The sequence below is a fragment of the Fistularia commersonii genome, chromosome 10 (genome assembly GCF_037954325.1).
Source record: "Fistularia commersonii isolate RoL2024-O1a breed Wild chromosome 10, RoL_Fcom_v1.0, whole genome shotgun sequence".
Taxonomy (NCBI): Eukaryota; Metazoa; Chordata; class Actinopteri; order Syngnathiformes; family Fistulariidae; genus Fistularia; species Fistularia commersonii.
Window position 1 is genome coordinate 1,924,803 of NC_141293.1, and position 21,944 is coordinate 1,946,746.

The 21,944-nt window shown below is 39.2% G+C and overlaps 1 protein-coding gene across 1 annotated transcript; it reads right to left on the reverse strand.

The window, feature by feature from the left end:
* Positions 1–49: 49 nt before the first annotated feature.
* On the reverse strand, positions 50–21,666 carry sgsm3 (small G protein signaling modulator 3). Its single transcript, XM_086153195.1, has 21 exons — positions 21,515–21,666; positions 16,363–16,463; positions 16,202–16,287; positions 16,050–16,113; positions 14,964–15,175; positions 14,779–14,886; positions 12,328–12,471; positions 9,977–10,172; positions 9,731–9,876; positions 6,714–6,947; positions 6,451–6,633; positions 5,393–5,548; positions 5,264–5,318; positions 5,118–5,167; positions 4,887–5,039; positions 4,688–4,758; positions 3,537–3,585; positions 2,349–2,434; positions 2,143–2,265; positions 1,644–1,704; positions 50–841 (listed from the first exon to the last, which is right to left on the reverse strand). The coding sequence occupies exons 2-21, from the start codon at positions 16,367–16,369 to the stop codon at positions 758–760; spliced, it is 2,268 nt and encodes a 755-aa protein (XP_086009321.1). The 5' UTR covers positions 16,370–16,463; positions 21,515–21,666; the 3' UTR covers positions 50–757.
* Between the last annotated feature and the right edge of the window lie 278 nt (positions 21,667–21,944).

A 21,944-nucleotide genomic window follows, 5' to 3' on the forward strand; every position in this document is an offset into this window, starting at 1 on the left:
TTACAGAAAATTTTTGGAAAAAAAACAAAAAAAAACTGTACAAATAAAGTTACATATTATATATCTATGTAATATTTATTTAGATTGTCCAACATTTACATTTAGTCAAACAAATCCAGGTTGCTCACAAACCCACAATCGTAACTCGTTCCTTTGGAAAAAAGGCTCTTCTTGGTATGTGCAACATTACTGTTTAAACTAAATATTTAGTGTAACTCAGGTGAATAAGACAAGAATAATTTTCTCCAAAAATATTCTGTGAACATTTGGGAATGTTTTGGTCTTAATGTTTAGGAAGTCGACAGTTTTTATTGGTAAAGGGATCCTTTACTTTCTGGACAGTTTGTCTCACAAACACACAGCCAGCTCGCCGTAAACCACCGAAACTGCTGGTGTGGTGAAAAAGTGAAAAGTGATCTTGTCCGACGACGACGACAAGTACGGACGTTTTTACCTTTATAACAGCGTCAATTTAGATTTCTTGATGATCGCAAAGGATCAGGTCGCCCTGCAGGATGACGTAACGCTCAGCGAGTTACAGGAGTCCAGCATTGAAAAGGCAAAGTGACGGAGGGTCTGTGAAATACTCACAAACTAGCGGATATCACTGTCTTAAGATCCGGTCCGTTTGAAACATGAAGAAATCGGACACGGGCGTTTGGGAAGGGAGGTTTTGAGTTTTCTTTTGTTGTCGTCGTCGTCTTTTTTTTTTTTTTTTTGTTTTGTTTTGGTTGTTTTTTGCCCCCGCAGAGCACGTCTAGCCATCAATGTCCCAACTGAAGAGGTGATGTTTCACCAACATATCCTGCACTCCCTCTTTCAGTGGTCTCTGCTCCTTCTCCTGCAAGAGAAAAAAACATTTATTTTTTTTTTTTAACATAAAGGAACAAATATTAGGCGTAAAAGAAAAAAAAAAAAAAAAAAAAAATCAATTCAAGCGGTTATTTTCTTTGCTATTTCAATAAACATTCTTTGAATACTTGGCCATAATGGAATCAAACAGTTGCAAATTTATTTGACCAAAAATTTAGAAGTTCACTCAGGTGAAAACAAACAGCTCCGGATATAAAAAAAACAGCAACATTTACAAAAAAGGCAAAGGCGAATCTTGAAACAAACCAAAGCGCAACCCAGGAAAAAAATTGCAATGGCTGCCGTACATAATGTATATCTGGACATTTCACATAGTAAGAACAATATCATGATACTCCATTTCAACGCTCACTGTTTTGTGAAACATCATCCGAGTGCAACTTTACTATATTTCCCTTTAAAACTCGGTCAAGTAATAGAATAAAGCTGAATTCAATTTAGATGTTCAAGAATTTGCCTCCGTTTTTCTACTGTGTTGCACTATTTGTGTAACCATGTCTGGCTACTTTTTTAATCACTAGTTTTCTAAGCATCGACGGTCACTAATATGCATTTTGTGAAATTAAAAAAAAGGACTAAAAAGGGGATCAGAAGGGATAACATCTAACATTAAGATCCCAACTAAACAGGTGATGCTGAACCAGCACATCCACAACTTCAGCTTTCAGAACAGTTGATTTCTGTAAAAAGCAAGTACGGTTTTTCTCCCCAGCATGAATCCACAGGATTACCGGCTTATATTTAACGCAAAGTCACCGCCTTTCGCTCACCTCTTTCTTTTCAGGCAGCTCGCAGTCTTGGGAGAGACTGAAGGCAAACTTTGAAAGAACCCTGTGGAAACAAAAACACACACACAATCGCCGTTCCATTAAACTCACTAAACGCTCGGATTTGTCTCCATTTCCTTTCCTGTCTTGCTTTTATCCTCTTTTTATGAGCTAAACAAGATACAGCCGCGTATTTTTTGGAAGCGTCATCCCTGATTATGTGTAGCGTAGCTTTCCCCGGCGTTTTTTTTTTTTTTTTTCCCTCCTCCTATGAAAGATGCTTGAAGGTTAAGCATGAAGTCGACGTCTGTGCGATGATTATTTTTGGGTTACTTTGATATTGAGGGTTATTACATTTTGAGTGAACCTAAATATATGGGGGAAAAATTAAAAAAAAAAAAAAAAAATAAAAAAAAATTAAAAAATCGGAATAATCAAGATGACACGTCTGCATGAACCAAATTCATATTTAGTTATTTTTCCGTGTGTGTGTGTCCAATACCTGAGCTCACACTTGATCTGCACCCATCCGGGGCTGCGAAGGAACGACCACGGGTGATACCACTTCTCCACGGCGGAGATGCTCGAGCACAACACCTCCAGCCACAAGTGCAGCACCTGCTCGCTGCAGAGGGAGAGAGAGAGAGCGCTGGGAAGAGGTTTTTTTTTCGAAAACCGGCGAGGATTCGGCGGCCCGGAGGTTCTCACTTGAGGCCGACGCAGACGAGGGACCTGAACTTGACATCCATTTGAGCGTGAGCTGAATCGTGGCTCATGTTGACCGATTGCACCGCCTGAAATACAACGCCGTGGCGACAACAGACCCCCGGCTTTCCATGTTACGGATACATTTACGCGTCATCATAAACATAACATATACAAACACACAAACAAACCATCAAGTGTCACATGCAGTGTAGAAACGGGTTTCCCTGAACAGTGAAATTCCTACTTTGCTGTCCGTCTGGATGTGCGCTGATAGAAAGAGCGTAAGAATTATTCAAAGTATAATACACTGCTCAAAAAAATAAAGGGAACACTTGAACAACACAATGTAACTCCAAGTCAATCACACTTGTGTGAAATCATAGTGTCCACTCAGGAAGCAACACACATTCATTTGGACTTGTTTTAAGGACATTACATCAAAGTTGGATCAGCCTGGAGTTTGTTTTTACTCTTTAATTTGGAGTGTGATTCCTAATCCAGACCTCCATGGGTTGATACGATTGATTTCCATTGATCATTTTTGTGGGATTTTGTTGTCAGCACATTCAACTGTGTAAAGAGCAAAGTATTTCATAAGAATATTTCATTCATTTAGATCTAGGATGTGTTTTTTAAGTGTTCCCTTTATTTTTTTGAGCAGTGTATAAACATTACGAACGGACGTTTGAGTGGGTTTGGTTTGCAACTCCCAACTGTAAGGAGTGCAATTTAAGCGGCGGAAGACTTTAAGATAAGATAGAACAACTTTATTAATCCCGAAGGAAATTGTTGTGCCAGAGTTACAGAAAATATAACAGTAATAAATAATAAAAAGAAAAAGGCAGAATTAGAAATAAAAATAAACTATAAAGTGTCTCAGTGAAACTATAAAGCGTCTTAGTAAACAAGTGATAAAACTATAAGTGTCTTAGTAACAAGTGAGGTAAGGAGTGCACAATAGTATGATAAAAGGAAAAATTGTAGTGTACAAGAAGTACAAGAAGATTCAAGCTTTAGATACATGGCCAGTCAGATGCTCTTTCTGATTAAAAGAATCATAAACAAGACGTCCACCGAAAACTAATGTCTTTTTTTTTCGGAACATAAGAACACATATTGTATTTGTCAACCAAGGATGCGCAATGTGACGTGAATATCGGTCCAAATGCCGACTGAATATGTTCTTACCCTGTAAAGCAGCTCCTCTGGTGTAAGAACTTTCCCATCTTCATCCAACCTGGCAAATGATTCAAGAAAATGGTGTTTTACGGAGGAGATGTTGGTGAGATACCGTGACGCAGGAAATCATTTGTGGGGATTTGGAAGAGTCATTTTTAAGCCAGTTTGAAAGTTCGAAAAAAGACGACGGGCATTCAGTTTGTCACTGGATTAAGTCTCGCAATAAAGTGTGTCATAAATATTTTAGAATTTTTATTCTGCATTTAATTTCGACTTTAAAATCACGAATGATGGTATAAATGTACCGACATTATTTGAATGTAATCAGTCAAACAAGAGGTGAAAAAAAATGAGATTCTAAATTCAATATTGATTGAAAATACTTGTTTAAATAATCAAAGAAAATTCAAAACTATATTTATTTATAATATTCATCGATTTATTATATAAATATTCAAAGAAAAAAAGCAGGCCGTAAAATGCCCGCGTCTGATGTAGGTTAAGTTGCGTTATTTTCATCGTTTTAATTTACTATGATCAGCACAAGCAAAAAATTACAAGTAATAAACAGATTTTTGGATGGGCCTGAATGTGCGAGTTAAATTTAGCAATGCATTGCAGCGTTGAGCGTGTTAAGCGACGAGTTAGTAAAACATAACAATAATAAATAATAGTAGGAAATTGTATAAACAGTAAAAAAAAAAAAAATATTATTTAAAAAAAAAACAAAACAAAAAACTCACTAACCCAAGCTTACTGTTCTGTATATTTCCTGTGCATCGTGTATTTGCAAGTGTATTTGCAGTTCTTATGTCCTCTATTGTAAGTCGCTTTGGATAAAAGCGTCTGCCAAATGCAATGTAATATTTATTCACAGTCCCTGTTATTATGTTTATCTATATTTGCATTTATTTATTTTTTATTCATTTTTTATTTAAAAGCATTTAAAAACAGGGGGGGGGGGGGGGCTGGAGCGGATTAATAGCGTTTCTAATCTTTTTAAACGGGCAAATTTAATTTGATGTACGAGCAAATCGAGGTATGAGTTACGTAATGCATGAAACCCGTAAGTCAAAGAATGACCGTGTATAAAAGTGATAAAGCACTTTTAGTCGGCGGCATCTGTTGTAACTTGGCTGAAGACGCCTGGTGTGTTTTACCTGTAGGTTTTGCACAGGACCAGTCGAGAGTAGACAGAGTTGAAGTCCCTCTCCACCTCTCTGCTGGCCGCCTGCGAGAATAAACAAAAAAAAAAAAAAACAAGAGGACGGCGAGTGCATGCATGTGAAGGTTGTAGCGCCGCATTTAATTTGAATAATAAACAAAAAAAAAAAAAAAAAAAAAAACAACCTCTCCTACCTCCTCTATGAATAACCAGGGGTGACAGGGACCCCCGAGGATTGAGGGTTTTTTGAGGCCGTGCTGAAAGATGGCCTTTAGCGCCGGACAAAGCGTCCCTCTGGCCAGATCCGTCACCGCCTCCGTTACCGAATCATCACCTGCTAAAGAATACTGGAGGACGGAGAGAGAGATCCACTCTCATTTCGGGGGGGAAAACGCATCGATACGTCGGCGAAAACTGGTTTGTACCTCTTTGCTCCTTTCGTCCAGTATCTCCACAAACTTAGCGGGGAACCAACCTGTTTAAAAAGAAGCGGGAGGTGTTGTACGATGAGCCGGCGGGGGGGGGGGGGGGGGAAACAAACGGATGCGCGTTAAAGTGAGGAAGGCCAGACCTCTGAGCCCGTTGAGCTCGCCGACCCAACAGTGTTCGTCCCTCTGCGAGACGATCTGCCGGAGAAATAAGAATCGCCGTTTAGCGTCTCTGCGCGACGACGGGCGAGTCGCGTCGGTCCCCGACTTACGGTGATGATGTCGTTCTTCCTGAATCCGAGTTCGTCGTCGTCGTGACGCTCGAAGTCCAGCAGGGCCTTCGCCCGCCGGCGCCTGTTCCGGGACCCGACCAGAAAGTTCTCGTGGTCCCGCTGGTGGCTCTCCATGGAGTAGTCCGGCGTCAGCTCCTGAGCAGACCAATCGAGAGCTTTCAAAAATGAAACCCGGGATGAGACGCTAAACCTTAAAAGCGTTTAACGCGCAAATCGCGACGCGTCGATTTTAATTTTTCTTTTTTCTTGAGTGGAAAGTCGGGTCGTTCGCCGCAAAAAACAAATAACCGAGAAGGTGTTAAAACTACAGGATTGAATTCGCGGCCCGCTTGTTTGCCTAACCTTTATTTCGTATTTGTTTGCCCCAGTCGCCGGTATCCAAAAGGCATATTCGACATCTGATCTTAATCTAAACTTTTACTAAGAATAAGAACAACACGAAGGAAATTGTTGGGAAAAAAAAAAAAAAAGGCAAGAAGAGTTAAATAGAATAAAAAAATTTAAAAAAAGTAGAAAGCTGCCCAAGACAGCGCCGGAAGTTTAATTTAGTTTTTTTTTTTTTTTTAGTTTTTACGAAAACATGTCCTTAATATGTAATGAGATATCGTTCACGTAAAATCATTTAAGTAATTTTTCAAAATGTACATATTTTTTTTCAATTCTATTAGTTGATGGCATGTGCTTTATGGAAAACAGGGAGGCTCTCCTTGTTTAATGTCCCGAAACGATTTTTCAGTGGATCTTATTCTCCAGAATCGAGTCGGAAGCCTAGTGAAGAAAGGAAACACGGATTTGTCTTTTTACGACGAGAATTTTACGACAAGTCGTGAAATGGAACGTTCGTTCGTTATTATTATTATTATTATTATCTCGCCGCGGGAAGTCATTCCGGTGAGTTGAGAAGCATCGCAAACGTTCACTTCGAAATCCGCCCACTTAAAAAAAACACACCTGACGGAAAAACCCACGTGCAAAATGTCTAGTTCACTCGGGTTCTATTTTTTTTAGCGAATCCACGGCGTGCCGCGTTAACTCACGGCGGTGGAGTGACGAGGGTCGAGACAGTGGAAGTGCTCGGCGGTGCGAGTTATGGCCTCCCGTAGCGCCGCCACCAACTCCGTCTGCTTGATGTTCTTGGACTTCAGAGCCTCGGCTTCGTCCTCCCCGAACAGCAGGGAGCTCAGCGTGGACTTTCTACGCAGCGACTGTCTCCTCACCGCCTGCGGATGCACGCCGGGGCGTTAAAAATCAAATGCACGCCCTTTTTAAAAAAAAAAAAAAAAAAAAAAAATCCGCAGACCTTGTTGAGGTTCGAGTTGAGCGGCGTGTTGGTTCCGCTGCTGAGCTGGGCTTGTTCGTTCAGAATGTAGGCCAGGTGTTTGTGTCGGTGGGCCTCCAGGGTCTCCTGGGACAGGGACCCCGCCAGCCTCATGGCCTCCCCCAGGACCGCCGGCCCGTCTCTCAGCTGGCTGGGCAGGTCCGACAGAGTGTTGAAGATGGAGGCGGAGTTCTCCGAAGACACCAGCTCTTCTTCCTGAGGCGGAAAAGTGAGATTCGCGAGGATTCACTCCGAATGCACCTTCAAAGAAAAGCGGGGGAACGACGGCGCTGTGATGACCTTTGACCCTTAGAAGAAGAAACCGGACGATTTACGCAAAGGTTGGGGAATATTTCGAACACCCAAAGGGCCATTTGGACCCGGTTTCCACGGAAAAGAAAACACCGGGAGCCACAATTACTTTTTGACGTCTAAAATAAAGGTACCACTCTACATATATTGCTTTTTCTTACATTTACATTTTGTATAAACAAGTCTGTTGCTTCTGAAATTCACAAAGTATTACGGAGAAAATCACATTTTATTAATGCAATGAACTCATTTTGGGCTTTCAGAGCGTGTAGCGGAGCCTTGACCTGAATTTTTAAAATAAATCGGGAAAAAAAATCACTGTGTCAGTAAACAATAAAAAATAAATATTTGCAAAATATCTTCATAAATATTTATTTTACCTGGTTTATGGGACTTCTGCTCCTGAACTTCTGCGCACAGCGTCTGCACATCGGGACTTTACCGGCTTCCGCGACTATAACTATATAACAACTATAGCGTGTTGCAAATGAAATGCACCAAATGCTACAGAGAAAATTACATTTTATTGATCTAATTCTTGAAAAAAATAACGGGTGAACCGACAAATTCTCCACAAACTGACGGCGTTTTGATGTGTTAACCGGCTTCCGCGAGTGTCGAAAAATAATAAATATTATTTTATTTTAATATTACAAAAATCGCAATCACCTTCCAATTTAGAACTGAAATTAAAAAAAAAAAAAAAAAAAAAAAGGATGCAAGTGTTATTTGCAGTCCTAATGTCCTCTATTGTAAGTCGCTTTGGATAAAAGCATCTGCCAAATGTAATGTAATGTAATGTAATGAGCTAACACAAATAAAATACACTTCAATTAAATACTTATAACTTAAGGACGAAAGAGGCGGAGGTCGCCGACCCCTGATCTATTCTCTTTATTTCTTATCCTGCACACGAGGAGGAAGAGTCAGGGCTTAACCTGGATTTAAGATAAGATAAGAACGACTTTATTTATCCCGAAGGAAATTTTTGTGCCAGAGTTTCAAGCAAAACATAACAGGATTGTCACCAGGATTATGTCACGTTATGACATCGCTATTCACTCCCTCCTTCACCTCCAACGTCCTAAAGGTCACCAACAATGCTCGCACTTCCGGAAAGAACGGGTTTTGCAAATATCTGTGAACCTAAAATTTTGATTCTTGTTATATTCTTCCCAATACTGTGTCATTTTAAAGTAGGTAGAAAATTAGTTTTGAAGATAAACTGTCGGCCTGGTCGAGAGGCGATGGCTTCGGAGCACGTCCGGGTCATTGTGGAGGTGAAGAAATAAATTAGATCAGATAAGTTGACTAGTTTATCCGTGTCAACCCTTGTAACGGAAAAGATGGTGAAAAGAAAAAAAAAAAAAAAAAAAAAAAGAGGATGATTACCGTGCATTCCAGGCTGCGTAGATAGCAGAATTTACATTTGCAGCTAATATGCAACAATAAAATTGCATCGATGAAACGCTCAAACATAAAGCGGCACTTGGAACAAATCCATGCAGCGCCAGAGTTCGCATTAAAAATTAAAATATATTTCATTTATGAAGGTCATTGTCAAGGTGAAGAAATAAATTTGATCAGATAAGCCGACTAGTTTATTCGCGTCAACCCTCGTAACGCAAAAGATGGCAATAAGAAAAAAAAAAACAAAAAAAAAAACAGGATGTTTACCGTGCATTCCAGGCTGCGTAGATAGCAGAATTTACATTTGCAGCTAATATGCTACGATAAAATTGCGTAATTTTAATAACATAAAGCGGCGCTCGGAACAAATCCATGCAGCGCCAGAGTTCGCATTAAAAATTAAAATATATTTCATTTATGAAGGTCATTGTCAAGGTGAAGAAATAAATTTGATCAGATAAGCAGACTAGTTTATTCGCGTCAACCCTCGTAACGCAAAAGATGGCAATAATAAAAAAAAAGAGGATGTTTACCGTGCATTCCAGGCTGCGTAGATAGCAGAATTTACATTTGCAGCTAATATGCTACGATAAAATTGCGTAATTTTAATAACATAAAGCGGCGCTCGGAACAAATCCATGCAGCGCCAGAGTTCGCATTAAAAATTAAAATATATTTCATTTATGAAGGTCATTGTCAAGGTGAAGAAATAAATTTGATCAGATAAGCCGACTAGTTTATTCGCGTCAACCCTCGTAACGCAAAAGATGGCAATAATAAAAAAAAAGAGGATGTTTACCGTGCATTCCAGGCTGCGTAGATAGCAGAATTTACATTTGCAGCTAATATGCTACGATAAAATTGCGTAATTTTAATAACATAAAGCGGCGCTCGGAACAAATCCCTGCAGCGCCGGAGGCCGCATTAAAAGTAAGACATATTTCATTTATGAAGGTCATTGTAAAGGTCATTGTAAAGGTGAAGAAATAAATTTGATCAGATAAGCCGACTAGTTTATCCGCGTCGACCCTCGTAACGGAAAAGATGACGAAAAGAAAAAAAAAAAAAAAAAAAGAGGATGTTTACCGTGCATTCAAGGCCGCATAGATAGCAGAATTTACATTTGCGGCTAATATGCTACGATAAAATTGCATAATTTTAATAACATAAATCCATGCGGCGCCGGAGGTCGCATTAAAAGTAAGACATATTTCATTTATTAAAAATACTATCCGGCTCTGGATGAAATATATTTAGAAATATTTGGCTTTCGATACCTTGATCTTGAGCATGCCCAGCGTGACCTGAAAGAGCACCAGCGAACCCTGGTAGAAGAGGAGGTCCCAGATCCTGAGCAGCAGACGGATGTCCACCACGCTGGCGAAGGAGGTGAGGAACCAGTGGAGCGTGATGAGGGACAACTCTGGGGTCGAAAAGGAGAAAAGGTCAACGTTTTGCAAATGCAAAAAAAAAAAAAATAAAAATAAAAACCATCAGGAGGCGGCTTGGATGACGTCACCTACCGATGTCGTGCTCCTGCAAGAGGCGGTCCAGGGCCGGCAGGAACTGAACGATGAGCTGGCGAAGCACTCGCTGGTCCGTCTGGACGCCCAGCAGGGTGGAGGAGAAGTACGACGGCGGAAGGAGGTCTTCGATCAGGGCGCACATCATCCAGAGCACGTCCTCCTCCTCTAAAAACAGCAAAAGGCAGGAAACCACCTGGGGACGAAAACACAGACCTGATATTCGGTGGCAATGTTTTCACATTTCAATATAAATAAGAATAAGTTAAATGAATGATGAATATGAATATAAATATAAACAGAAAGATAGATGATGATGATGATCAACATGTTAACCTGCCTTAAAAATAAGAATAACTTTATTTATCCCCATTTATTATTCAAAGTCAAAGAGAAACATTCAGCGAGTCCAGGTTGATAAATTTGAAAATAAATGAGATGAACTTTATTTATCCCCAAGGAAAATTGTTGTGCCAGAGTTTCAAGTAAAACATAACAATAATAAATAATAGTAGGAAATTGTATAAACAGTAAAAAAAAAAAAAAAGTTGGGGGGGGGGTAAGAAATACAAATAAAACTATAAAGTGTCAAAGTCAAGGCTATAAAGTGTTTTAAGTTCTTTGAAGATTCCCTGCCGCTGAAGATGACTTTTGTAACGCTATTATTAATCGTTCCATTTATTTTAACAGCTTTCCCACCAATTTTCAATCGATAGCTATCAATCCAGCTGCTTTGTGAGAATGTAGGATTCATTTCCTGCTCATTTTCCAATGATTCCCTCGCTCTGTCTGAGGTGAAGTGTTGCAGATTGTAAAAAGTAGACCGTACGCCAATTTAATCATGCAGTTTTCCAATCATTTTGCGATCAGTAAGATGAATTTATGTGATTTAGATGAAGGGAGTAAATAATAATAATAATAATAACCTTTATTTATACTTGTAAGACCACTGAGGTCTTCCTCATTTCCAGGGTTGACAAGTTTACAAGCAAAGCAGAGCACAGCACAACAATAAAATGAGATCAAATTAAAAAGTACAAGGGGGTGGATAGAACTAAAGACAAGTACAATTGGCAGTACAGATTAAAAAAAACAGTAGATAAACTAAAAACAGGTCCAAATGTGATTAAATTAAAGACAGTACCGTAGACTTGCGTAAAAATAAGTACCGTAAGCTTTGAACAGTTGCTTAAACAAAGATGCGGCTAATGTATGGATTTTTTTTGGGGGGGGGGGGGGGGGGGGAAGAGCTTCACGCCGCTAAAACATTTATCTTCGTCACATGGGGTCGACGAAATGACCGGGAAATTCTGAGTCCGTTCAACTCTGACACAGATAAGGACGACTTTGACGGTTTTAGTGCGCAGGAGGAAGCCGGAGATAGCGATCGGAAATTACGGTATACATTTTTACAGAAGATATTCGATAAATATGGATACATCGTTGCTGTTAGTGCCAAATGTCTTCCTATATGACGTCGCTGTTGTTTTTGTAGCTCTATTTATATCTATACTCATATATACACTGCTCAAAAAAATTAAATTTTTCCTTTTATCATACTATTGTGCACTCCTTACCTCACTTGTTACTAAGACACTTATAGTTTTATCACTTGTTTACTAAGACGCTTTATAGTTTCACTGAGACACTTTATAGTTTTATCACTTGTTTACTAAGACACTTTGTAGTTTCACTGAGACACTTTATAGTTTATAGTTTATTTTTATTTCTAATTCTGCCTTTTTCTTTTTATTATTTATTACTGTTATATTTTCTGTAACTCTGGCACGACAATTTCCTTCGGGATTAATAAGTTGTTCTTATCTTATGTAAAGTCTTCCGCCGCTTAAATTGCACTCCTTACAGTTGGGAGTTGCAAACCAAACCCACTCAAACGTCCGTTCGTAATGTTTATACACTGCTCCAAAAAATAAAGGGAACACTTAAAAAACACATCCTCGATCTAAATGAATGAAATATTCTTATGAAATACTTTGCTCTTTACACAGTTGAATGTGCTGACAACAAAATCACACAAAAATGATCAATGGAAATCAATTGTATCAACCCATGGAGGTCTGGATTAGGAATCACACTCCAAATTAAAGTGTAAAAACAAACTCCAGGCTGATCCAACTTTGATGTAATGTCCTTAAAACAAGTCCAAATGAATCTGTGTTGCTTCCTGAGTGGACACTATGATTTCACACAAGTGTGATTGACTTGGAGTTACATTGTGTTGTTCAAGTGTTCCCTTTATTTTTTTGAGCAGTATATTTGACACTTCTAATCTGTCGCGCTGCTGTGACGACGGAATTTCCCCGATGGGGATCGATATCCCAGCGACTCACCATGCCGGTGCCCTGGCAGTACCCGATGTCGGGGTAAAGCCAGGCCAGAGCTCTCAGCACCCGCCGCAGCCTCGGCACCCCCACGCTGGTCAGGCTGCTGAAACACACGTTGGTCGGCATGGTCCGCAAAAGGTCCTTCTCTATCTGACGGTGAGAGATCGGCGAGAAACGGAGTATTATTGGAGCAAAAATGGAAGCGGTTCTGGAAAAAAATATGCTTTTATTTATATTGCGTTATAGTCATTTGGCAGGCGCTTAAGAAGTGCCGGAGGTCAGAAGCGACCACTCAACCAAATAGCCATCTCAGAACTACATACATACACACATATACACACAGGCATACATATATATATATACACACACACATATACATATGGATACGTACATACATACATACATACACACACACACAGGCATACATACACATATATATAAATATACACACACACACACACACACACATATACATATATATGGATACATACATACATACATATACACATACACACACATACAAGCATACATACACAAACATATATATACTGCTCAAAAAAATAAAGGGAACACTTGAACAACACAATGTAACTCCAAGTCAATCCCACTTGTGTGAAATCATAGTGTCCACTCAGGAAGCAACACACATTCATTTGGACTTGTTTTAAGGACATTACATCAAAGTTGGATCAGCCTGGAGTTTGTTTTTACACTTAAATTTGGAGTGTGATTCCTAATCCAGACCTCCATGGGTTGATACAATTGATTTCCATTGATCATTTTTGTGGGATTTTGTTGTCAGCACATTCAACTGTGTAAAGAGCAAAGTATTTCATAAGAACATTTCATTCATTTAGATCTAAGATGTGTTTTTTAAGTGTTCCCTTTATTTTTTTGAGCAGTGTACATATATACACACACATATACATATGGATACATACATACACACACATAGATATATACACACATAAACATATATATATGGGTACACACACACACCGACACATATACATATGGATACATACATACGTACATACTTACATACACACACATAGATATATACACACATAAACATATATATATGGGTACACACACACACATATACATATGGATACATACATACGTACGTACATACATACATTTCATCCTTATTATGTTATTATTAACATTTATTTATTTATTTATTTGATGTCAGGGGCTTATATGTCAGCAAGCTATGATCTAGAATTCTTGATAAATTCAGCTAATCGTCAGGAACCGGAGTTGTATCAACTTGCGGTACAACTCCGGTTCCTGCCGCCTCCAGAAGTTCTCCGATGACTCTTATTAGATGAATCAACCATGACGACGAGGACCTCAGAGGTCTGATCGCGGGTTTGTGGAGTGGAGCAACGTCTCCAAGACCAAGGAGGAGGTTGTGGACTTGGGGAAGAATGGGAGGAGAAAGATACCGATCACCATCCAGGGTGAGGAGGTGGAGATAGTGGACTCCTCCAAGTATCTCCAGGTCCACATGAACAATAAACTGGACACACACACTGATGCACTCGACAGACCGAGGTCGCTTGGCGTTTGTAGCTCCTCAAGACCTTCTACCAAAGGACAAACCGGGAGCTATCCTGGACAATCCTTCCCACCTCCTGGGACAGGAGCTGACGGGCGGCGCGACGGTTCATCGCTTCATCGCTTCATCGCTTCATCCCACCCGACGCGTTTTGCTTATTTTTGTTTATTTATTCATATCATTGCTATTGTCACTCTGTCGATGTTGTCGTTTTTAGTTTTGGTTGTCAATTTTTCACCGTTTTTTTTTTTGTTGCTATTTTGCAATTTTCTATTTATATTTTCATATTTATTTTCATATTTATTTCATATACACTGCTCAAAAAAATAAAGGGAACACTTAAAAAACACATCTTAGATCTAAATGAATGAAATATTCTTATGAAATACTTTGCTCTTTACACAGTTGAATGTGCTGACAACAAAATCCCACAAAAATGATCAATGGAAATCAATTGTATCAACCCATGGAGGTCTGGATTAGGAATCACACTCCAAATTAAAGTGTAAAAACAAACTCCAGGCTGATCCAACTTTGATGTAATGTCCTTAAAACAAGTCCAAATCAATGTGTGTTGCTTCCTGAGTGGACACTATGATTTCACACAAGTGGGATTGACTTGGAGTTACATTGTGTTGTTCAAGTGTTCCCTTTATTTTTTTGAGCAGTATATATTTTCATATTTATTTATTTTCATATCTATTTATTTTCATATTTTATATGCTGCTGTGACAAAAAAAAAAAAATCCCCTATGGAGACCAATACAGTTCATCTTAATGTATCTTACCTTATCTTAAATTTAGGAACATCGCAACAGTGGGTGTATTTTAACTGCAGTGTCATGTGAGTCTACAAACACAGCAAACACACACGTGTGATGTGTGATTTTTACCTGTTTGGCTGTGGTGGTGTCATCATTTGAGCTGTTCTTGATGATTTCTTTGTAGGAGATCTCGGACGTCCTCTTCTTCTGCAGCGCTCCGGACAGACGCATCCATAACTAGTAGATGCAGTTTTGGTTTATTTCATAGTTTTGTTTTGTTTTTTTTTTTAAATCGTGTTAGACGGGCGTCGCACCTGCGGCCTCATGCTGTGGGGAATGCCGCCGAGCACCAGGGAACGCAGGCGTTCGGAGCGCGGGAAGGCCGGAGCGATGAGGTCCCAGGTCAGGTCGCCCACCGTGTGATTGTGTGTGAACTCCAAGTGGGCTTGCCAGCGTAATCTCTGCTGAGGATTTTCCCGCTGGGGGGAGCCTTCGGTGCCCGGCCAAGGCCTGGGCTCCACGCCGTCTGAGAAGGGAAAAAAAAAAAAAAAAAAAAAAAAAAGATCTTTGCTGTCATAATATCAACATTAATTTGCATCCTGAATCACAGAGGGGAAAAAAAAAAAAAAAAAAAAAAAGCCAGTGGGCCTTTTCCTTCATTTGAGTGCCAAGAATCGAATAAACGATGGCATTAAGAAACAGAACAGTTGTGTTAGATTAGAGAATATCACAAGTTTTTCAATGTATCCATATTTCTGCTAAGCTAAGGAAAGTCTTATTCGAAGTCAAAGAGAAACATTCAGTGAGTCCATGTCGATAAATTGGAAAATAAATGAGATGAGAACAACTTTATTTATCCCGAAGGAAATTGTTGTGCCAGAGTTTCAAGTAAAAACATAACAGTAACAGATAATGGTAGAAAGGAGGAAGAATAAGAAATACAATGAAATATAAATTGTCTTAACTGTTAACTACAAAGATTCGAAGATTCCCTGCGACTGAGGGAAGAGGAATTAAAAAGTCTGACAGCCTCAGGTAGGAAAGACCTCCTGTGGAGGCCGTAAATGAATATACTGTTCAATCTTAAACAAGGTCTGCTTGTATGTATGTCGTAAATAGGAACTCCCAAAGAGTACACACACACACACACACGTTGTACAATGATGCTGATATCATTATTGTGTGTGTTCAGCAGAAAATCAAGTCCAAACTGTGAACGCTTATAAAATGGATCATCTTGCTTCATCTGAACAAAAAATACAAAGCGTAAATTCAGCCAAAGTAAAAAATAGTGAGGTCACATGCAGCCACTGTGCGCGAATATGTTTACTTTTGAGTTTTTTTTCCCTGCCTGAGGGTATTTGGAAGCTTTGTTGGGGGAGGAAAATAAGAAAGCTTACCTTCACTATCAACTCTGAAGCCAAACTCATCGTACTGGAGCTCCAGTTGTTCTGTTGTGTCTTTCTGTACGGGGAAGATGATCGTTTTTATCTCAAAAAAAACAAGAAAAAAAAAAAAATGGAATGTAGTATTCTAATAAAATAATCCTCACTTGATGATACTTGGCTAATATGTCCTGGGGCCACATGCTGGGGGTCAGAGCTGAGAAGGGCCCTCCGGGGGCCGGCGTATAAGTACCTGTCGAATACAACAAATTGAAAACGATTGCAAATATAACGACCCCCGCCGTTTAAATGATTAGCTTTTCCTTACCTGACATGGCCCTCGGCGGTCAAGTGACGTCTTGTTTATCTAAAGCGAGCCGTCACTCTGGACGGGAAAGGTCGGAAGGACAAACCCGCTCTGCAGAAATACTAACAGAAAGAGACCGGTATTGAAACTGCCGGTGTCGGTTAGGAAAAACAGTAAATGAAGGGAACTCTTCATTGCAAAGCAAGGGGATAAATACGCAGCATGATTTACCATGTTTGCTCCATCGGCCCCCGGCAAATGGTTGCGTTTAATAAATCCAGCCGATTAAGTCCCGAACGCGAGTCATCACCCTGCTCTCGCTATCTTAAAAAAAAAAAGTACCTTAAAAAAAATAACAAGAGTCAAGACCCGTCTACGTTCCCTCGTGCAAGTGTGAGAAGACGAAAAAGTTGTGCAGTGATACGAGGGATGGACCTCCAGGGAAGATGGTGTGACTCCTCTCATGGCCATGTGATTGCAGTCACACCGCAGGTTAATTATCTCACTTGGCTTTCACAGTGTGACTTTATGCTTTCCACTCTTGGTCAAACTTGTAATTTATATTTCTGTGTCTCCGTGGCTCTCTTATCAACAATTTAATATCGGTCACTTATCCGCTATCACATGACTTTCCTCCAGATAAGGCTATGTGAGTGATTGATAAACAATATTACCATATTAGCTCTATTGGCTAATCGTGAGTGCATGTATAATATTTTCATCAATCACTTACTTGCCAGCCGAAAAATATCATCACTAACAACCGTGATAAAGGCTTGATAGGAACTTTTGTACAAAACCGATCATAATTCAAGCAAACCTGATGAAACCACTTCTGGGTCTTTGGTCGATTAAAAGATAAGATAAACGTTATTGATCCCCATAGGGGAAATTCCTTTGTCACACAAGAGGGAAAAAAAAAGGAAATAAATATGAATATAAATATAGATCCCAGATCAAAACAAACAAAAAAATAATGCACGTATAAATAGACAGCAGATAACTAGACAATAACAACATCGGGGCATGACAATGGGCAACATCAAGGAACAGTGAGGGTGAAAAATACAAAACTAGAACTGTGCAGCAATATAAACCGTGAAAAAAAAATAAACAGCAATGAATAAAATAAATAAAAATAGGCAGAATGTGTGCGGGCTGGGACAGACAAGGATAAGAGAGAAAATAGATTATATATAATATATAATCCTACAAGGACCTCGGGGTCCACATTAACAATAAATTGCTGTCTTCCTTATCCTTGTTGGTCCCACATCCTGCCTATTTTTGTTTACTTATTTTATTCTTGTCATTGCTATTGTCACTCTATTTATATTGTTGTTTAGTTCTGGTTGTGTATTTTTCACCCTTACTGTTCCTTTATGTTGTCCCATTATTATCCCTGATGTTTGTTTTTTTATCTATTTATTCCTGGATGTCTTGCTATCTTCTGTCTTCTTACTGTCTCTCTATTTATATTCATATTTATTTGATGTTTTTTTTTGACATCATAACAGTTACGCTGCCGTGGCAAAGGAATTTCCCCTATGGGGATCAATAAAGTTTATCTTATAACGAAAATATCTTACAACAAAATAGTATATTTTTGATTATTAGTTCCTCCCAAATGATGCAACGCATCCAGATACTCATGGAGAACATCGGCCAACACCAGAGCCTCCGCAACGCAAAGACAAATAGTGGAGATCCAGATACTCAAATTGACATGCAGCACGCAGGAAAAGAAAAACAAACACATAATAAACCCTGTCATTATCTGTTACACCCATTCAATTACAGTCACAGCTCAAACATAAAGAAAGCCACAGTGCAGGAGGAGAGAATCTAATAACATCCTGGCATTTTGGCTTCAGGTTCCTATTAAGGTGCATTTTTATTTCCAGAAAGAAGCTCTTTACCCACCAGGACTCCCAGAGAGGAACATATTCAGATGTCAGCGAGGAGGAAGTTCTTCCTAGAACCAGCGTTGGTTCAGTTTTTAGCTTTATTCAATATGCAAGTCAGCTTGTTGTTAATATATTGAGGTTCCGGTTATTGTTAAGATGGAGCGATAAATATCGATAAAGAAATACATGACAATGTTTCTTGCATTAAAACCAATTTTTTTGGAACCTGCATCAAATAAAAAAAAAAATCATTCAGTCTAAGAGAAAAAGATGCACGGCTAAGTGAATAAAGTGTGAGAACCTTGTGTTCTGGAGATGTTGTTATGATTAACATCGGATTTAGAAATGAAACAGGAAGTGAAAAGTTGTGACAAATCTTGCACATTTAAAGGTAGTTTTTAGATATTTGGGTACTCCTAATTTCAATACCTATTTTTTGTTTTGCTGATCTCAGGTTATTTCTTGCTTTCTTTTAGACGCCGTCTCAAATAAATAACAGCTTTTTCTGACCCACAACTCTTGTCGTTCAATGTGTTTCAATAACTCTTGATAATTGTTTTTTAAATGATTTTCAAATACATTTTAAAATGATGAATATTATTATTACAGTTCATGATCCATTTTTTTAAAGGGTAGATCATTGTAGAAGATTTGGTCAATTATGGTGTATTGAAATTTACTGAAATGTGTATGGTACGGTGATGTCATACCTATAATGTATTTATATTTGTGTGGCCATAGCCAGTATAAGCCTCGCTATAATTTTGATTATTAGATTTGAAATTGCTCATTCCCTGGTTCAAGGAATAGACCAAGTTTCGGTCAAAATAAGCGCCTTGTATGCCCTGCGATTATGTTTTCAATTTTCTTTTTGACTCAGAACTTGATTGGATATATGATTTTCAAAAAAAATGATATTGACTGAGCTGAAATAAGAAGCAGAGAGCCACACAGCGACTGTCACAGGAAGGCAGACAAACATAACAACCATAACCTGGGAAGGAGGCTCACAAGCAAAATACCCTGCTGAAATGCTTGAGTCAACAGCAGGCCAGCAGCATGTGAAAGGGGATTTAGGACTTAAAGAGATGAGAAATCAATTTGAGGTCTGGAGGATGGCCAAGTACCTCCAGGGAAGCTCTGTGCAGCTCAGGGGAAACCTTGGATTTTTGGAGCTACTTCCTGACAACAAGTTTAATCACTTGCCAAGAAGGCCTGTCACACATATCGGTAGCCGGGCAGTAAATTTCAACCGTAAATATCAGATATCGCCCGAGTCTACGAATCGCTGCAGAGACGAATTAAGCCTGCTTAACCTCAGATGGCGAGCAGGTGAGTGTGTCTGCGACTCATCGGGATCATATCGTGTTCAAAGCGTCCTCAACTCCCCCGTCAAATACTTCTCGAGCATAAACTGTTTTACTCTATAGGTCTAAATGTTTCCAAAGTCATTCATACTTTCATCGTCCAGACTGCTTAGTCTATCGCCAGGATCTCATTCGTATATTTGACGATTCACAGTTTTCATTTTCCCTTCTGTGTTTTATTTTGGACTGGAGGAGGTAACTAGAAAACCCAGAGAAAATGCACATAAATGCACATAAAATGCATATGTGCATAAAATGCACATAAATTCCACATTGAGATGCCCCGGGTGTAATCAAACAGGGACACTTTTCCAATTTATGTTTCCAAATATGAAAACATCTTCTCCGGCATTCGACAGCAGGGTCATGGGAAGTGTGTGAGTGTCAAGTTCCTGTCTCGACCTGATAATGTATAAATCTGTCTTGTTTCCCATCAACATGTGAGTATTTGTCAAGCACACGCAGTCCGGGATAACAAAAGGCTCTTTCAATGTGGATACACACCTTTTAAATACAAAATAAAAATGCTAGTAAAGACCTATTTATTGGAATTAAGTGGAAGGGGTCAATCATACATTAGAGTGCTTTAAACACTTTTTTTTTTTTCCCCCTAGCATTTTTCCGCACAAAAAATATTTTTGCTGATTCAGCCTTAGCCGAACTGATAAAGGAACAGTTCCAACATCGCTGAGGTGCGGCCGTGTTCGCCTGTGTTTACACACACACACACACACACACACACACTGAGTAATACCCTGCAGAAAAAAAAAAAAAAATCTACATCCTGCTAAACAAGTGCCAACTGTGTTTGAATGGGATTATTATTTCCATGCTAACCAAGCATGCTCCTCAGTTCTTTGGCCAAAAAGACACAGCAACCCCCCCCCCCCCCCCCCCCCTCCTCCTGCAACACCTCCTCCAGTTGTTTCTCACAGTAACCACAACATTGATGACTCATGTTCTCATCTTGCGAAAAACACCCACCATCACGGTCTTATATTTGATAGAATTACTGAATCAGTTCCTGCCAAGTTAGCTTTGGCTGAAAGATAATGGGCAGGCCAGTGTCCACTTTGGAAACGTGTTATTTTCCCTCTATCTGTCTGACACACTGCCACGCGACACACACACTTACATCTGGCGCTGGGGTGAGCTGTATCATGATGGTGACAATGGTAATTTTTGCAGTTTTCTATGAGTACATACATTTACATACACACACACTCTTTAGCATAGGATTTCTCTATTTAATGTACAATATATAAATAGAATGTCATGACATGTTTGCTTGATAGATGCAGGTCCTGTGATTTAGATATTCAGATATGACTCATAAATAACAACGCTGATGTAAAGTGTATCACAAATTTAAACATATTTGTTTTCATATTGTTGCTCATGAATTTGCGTGCAGAAAGGATGCAGCTATCTGTAATGCAGCTATCTATGAAAATGTATTTTAAGATACTTTAAAATTGTCAGGTGTGATAACAGCTGTAGATGCTGGTTTCCCCAACTTACATTTCTTATATTAACAACATAAAATGTTTATCATATTGTGTCCTTTTTGTAAATACGTCATGTGTCTGTCACGTAAATGTTCCCAAACGTTACGTCAAACCTCCTGCTGTCGTCAACTGCAATCTAAAGACTATAAAACGAGCAGTGCTTTTAAAATGACAGTACAGCGTGTCATTAAAATTGGCAGACAAATTTCGCTACATCAAATGCAAAATGTTAAACAAAAAATCAAATTAAAAATCCGGAGTTCCTCACATCCTCCCGATGGATCCCATCTACTCCGGAGTTGTCAGCTGTTAGCCATTAAGCAAGCTAGCATTAGCATAGAGCTAGCAATTAGAGCGGTAGATCGTTCAAGAACCCGTGTGCTAAACTTACCGTGACATGAGTCAGACGAAGTCAAAAGGCTTGTTTTGTTTTAGCAAACGTGTTGTTAGTTTTTCCAAGGAGTTATTATGCGTCTTGTGTGTGTGGATTCCGCGTTTTGTGCACCTGTTAGCGACGAGTGGCTTCGCTGTATCCTTCCGCCCAAGGGTTTTCCCTGTTCCTTTGAGAGAAGTAGTTCCAGACCCGGAACTACACTCGGCGAATATATCCTTCCGCGTAGCAACCGATGACGTCAGCAATACGTTCGGTTTTTTTTTTTTTTACACGCGTTTCATTCATTCAATTTTTTTCCTTGCCTTTCAGTCACTTTGGTTTCTAATTGTGGCTCAAACAGCCTCCGTGATATAAGTTAATTCTTATCTTTGGTAAATTCACACGATTTACTTGTAAAAGACTTATCTTTATGAGACGTGATGATAAA

Coding starts and splice junctions, on each gene's coding strand:
- sgsm3 (XM_086153195.1), bottom strand. Junction 10,173..12,327: donor ACTGCCAGGGCACCGGCATG/GTGAGTCGCTGG, acceptor TTTCGTCCCCAG/GTGGTTTCCTGCCTTTTGCT. Junction 842..1,643: donor AGCTGCCTGAAAAGAAAGAG/GTGAGCGAAAGG, acceptor TTTCTCTTGCAG/GAGAAGGAGCAGAGACCACT.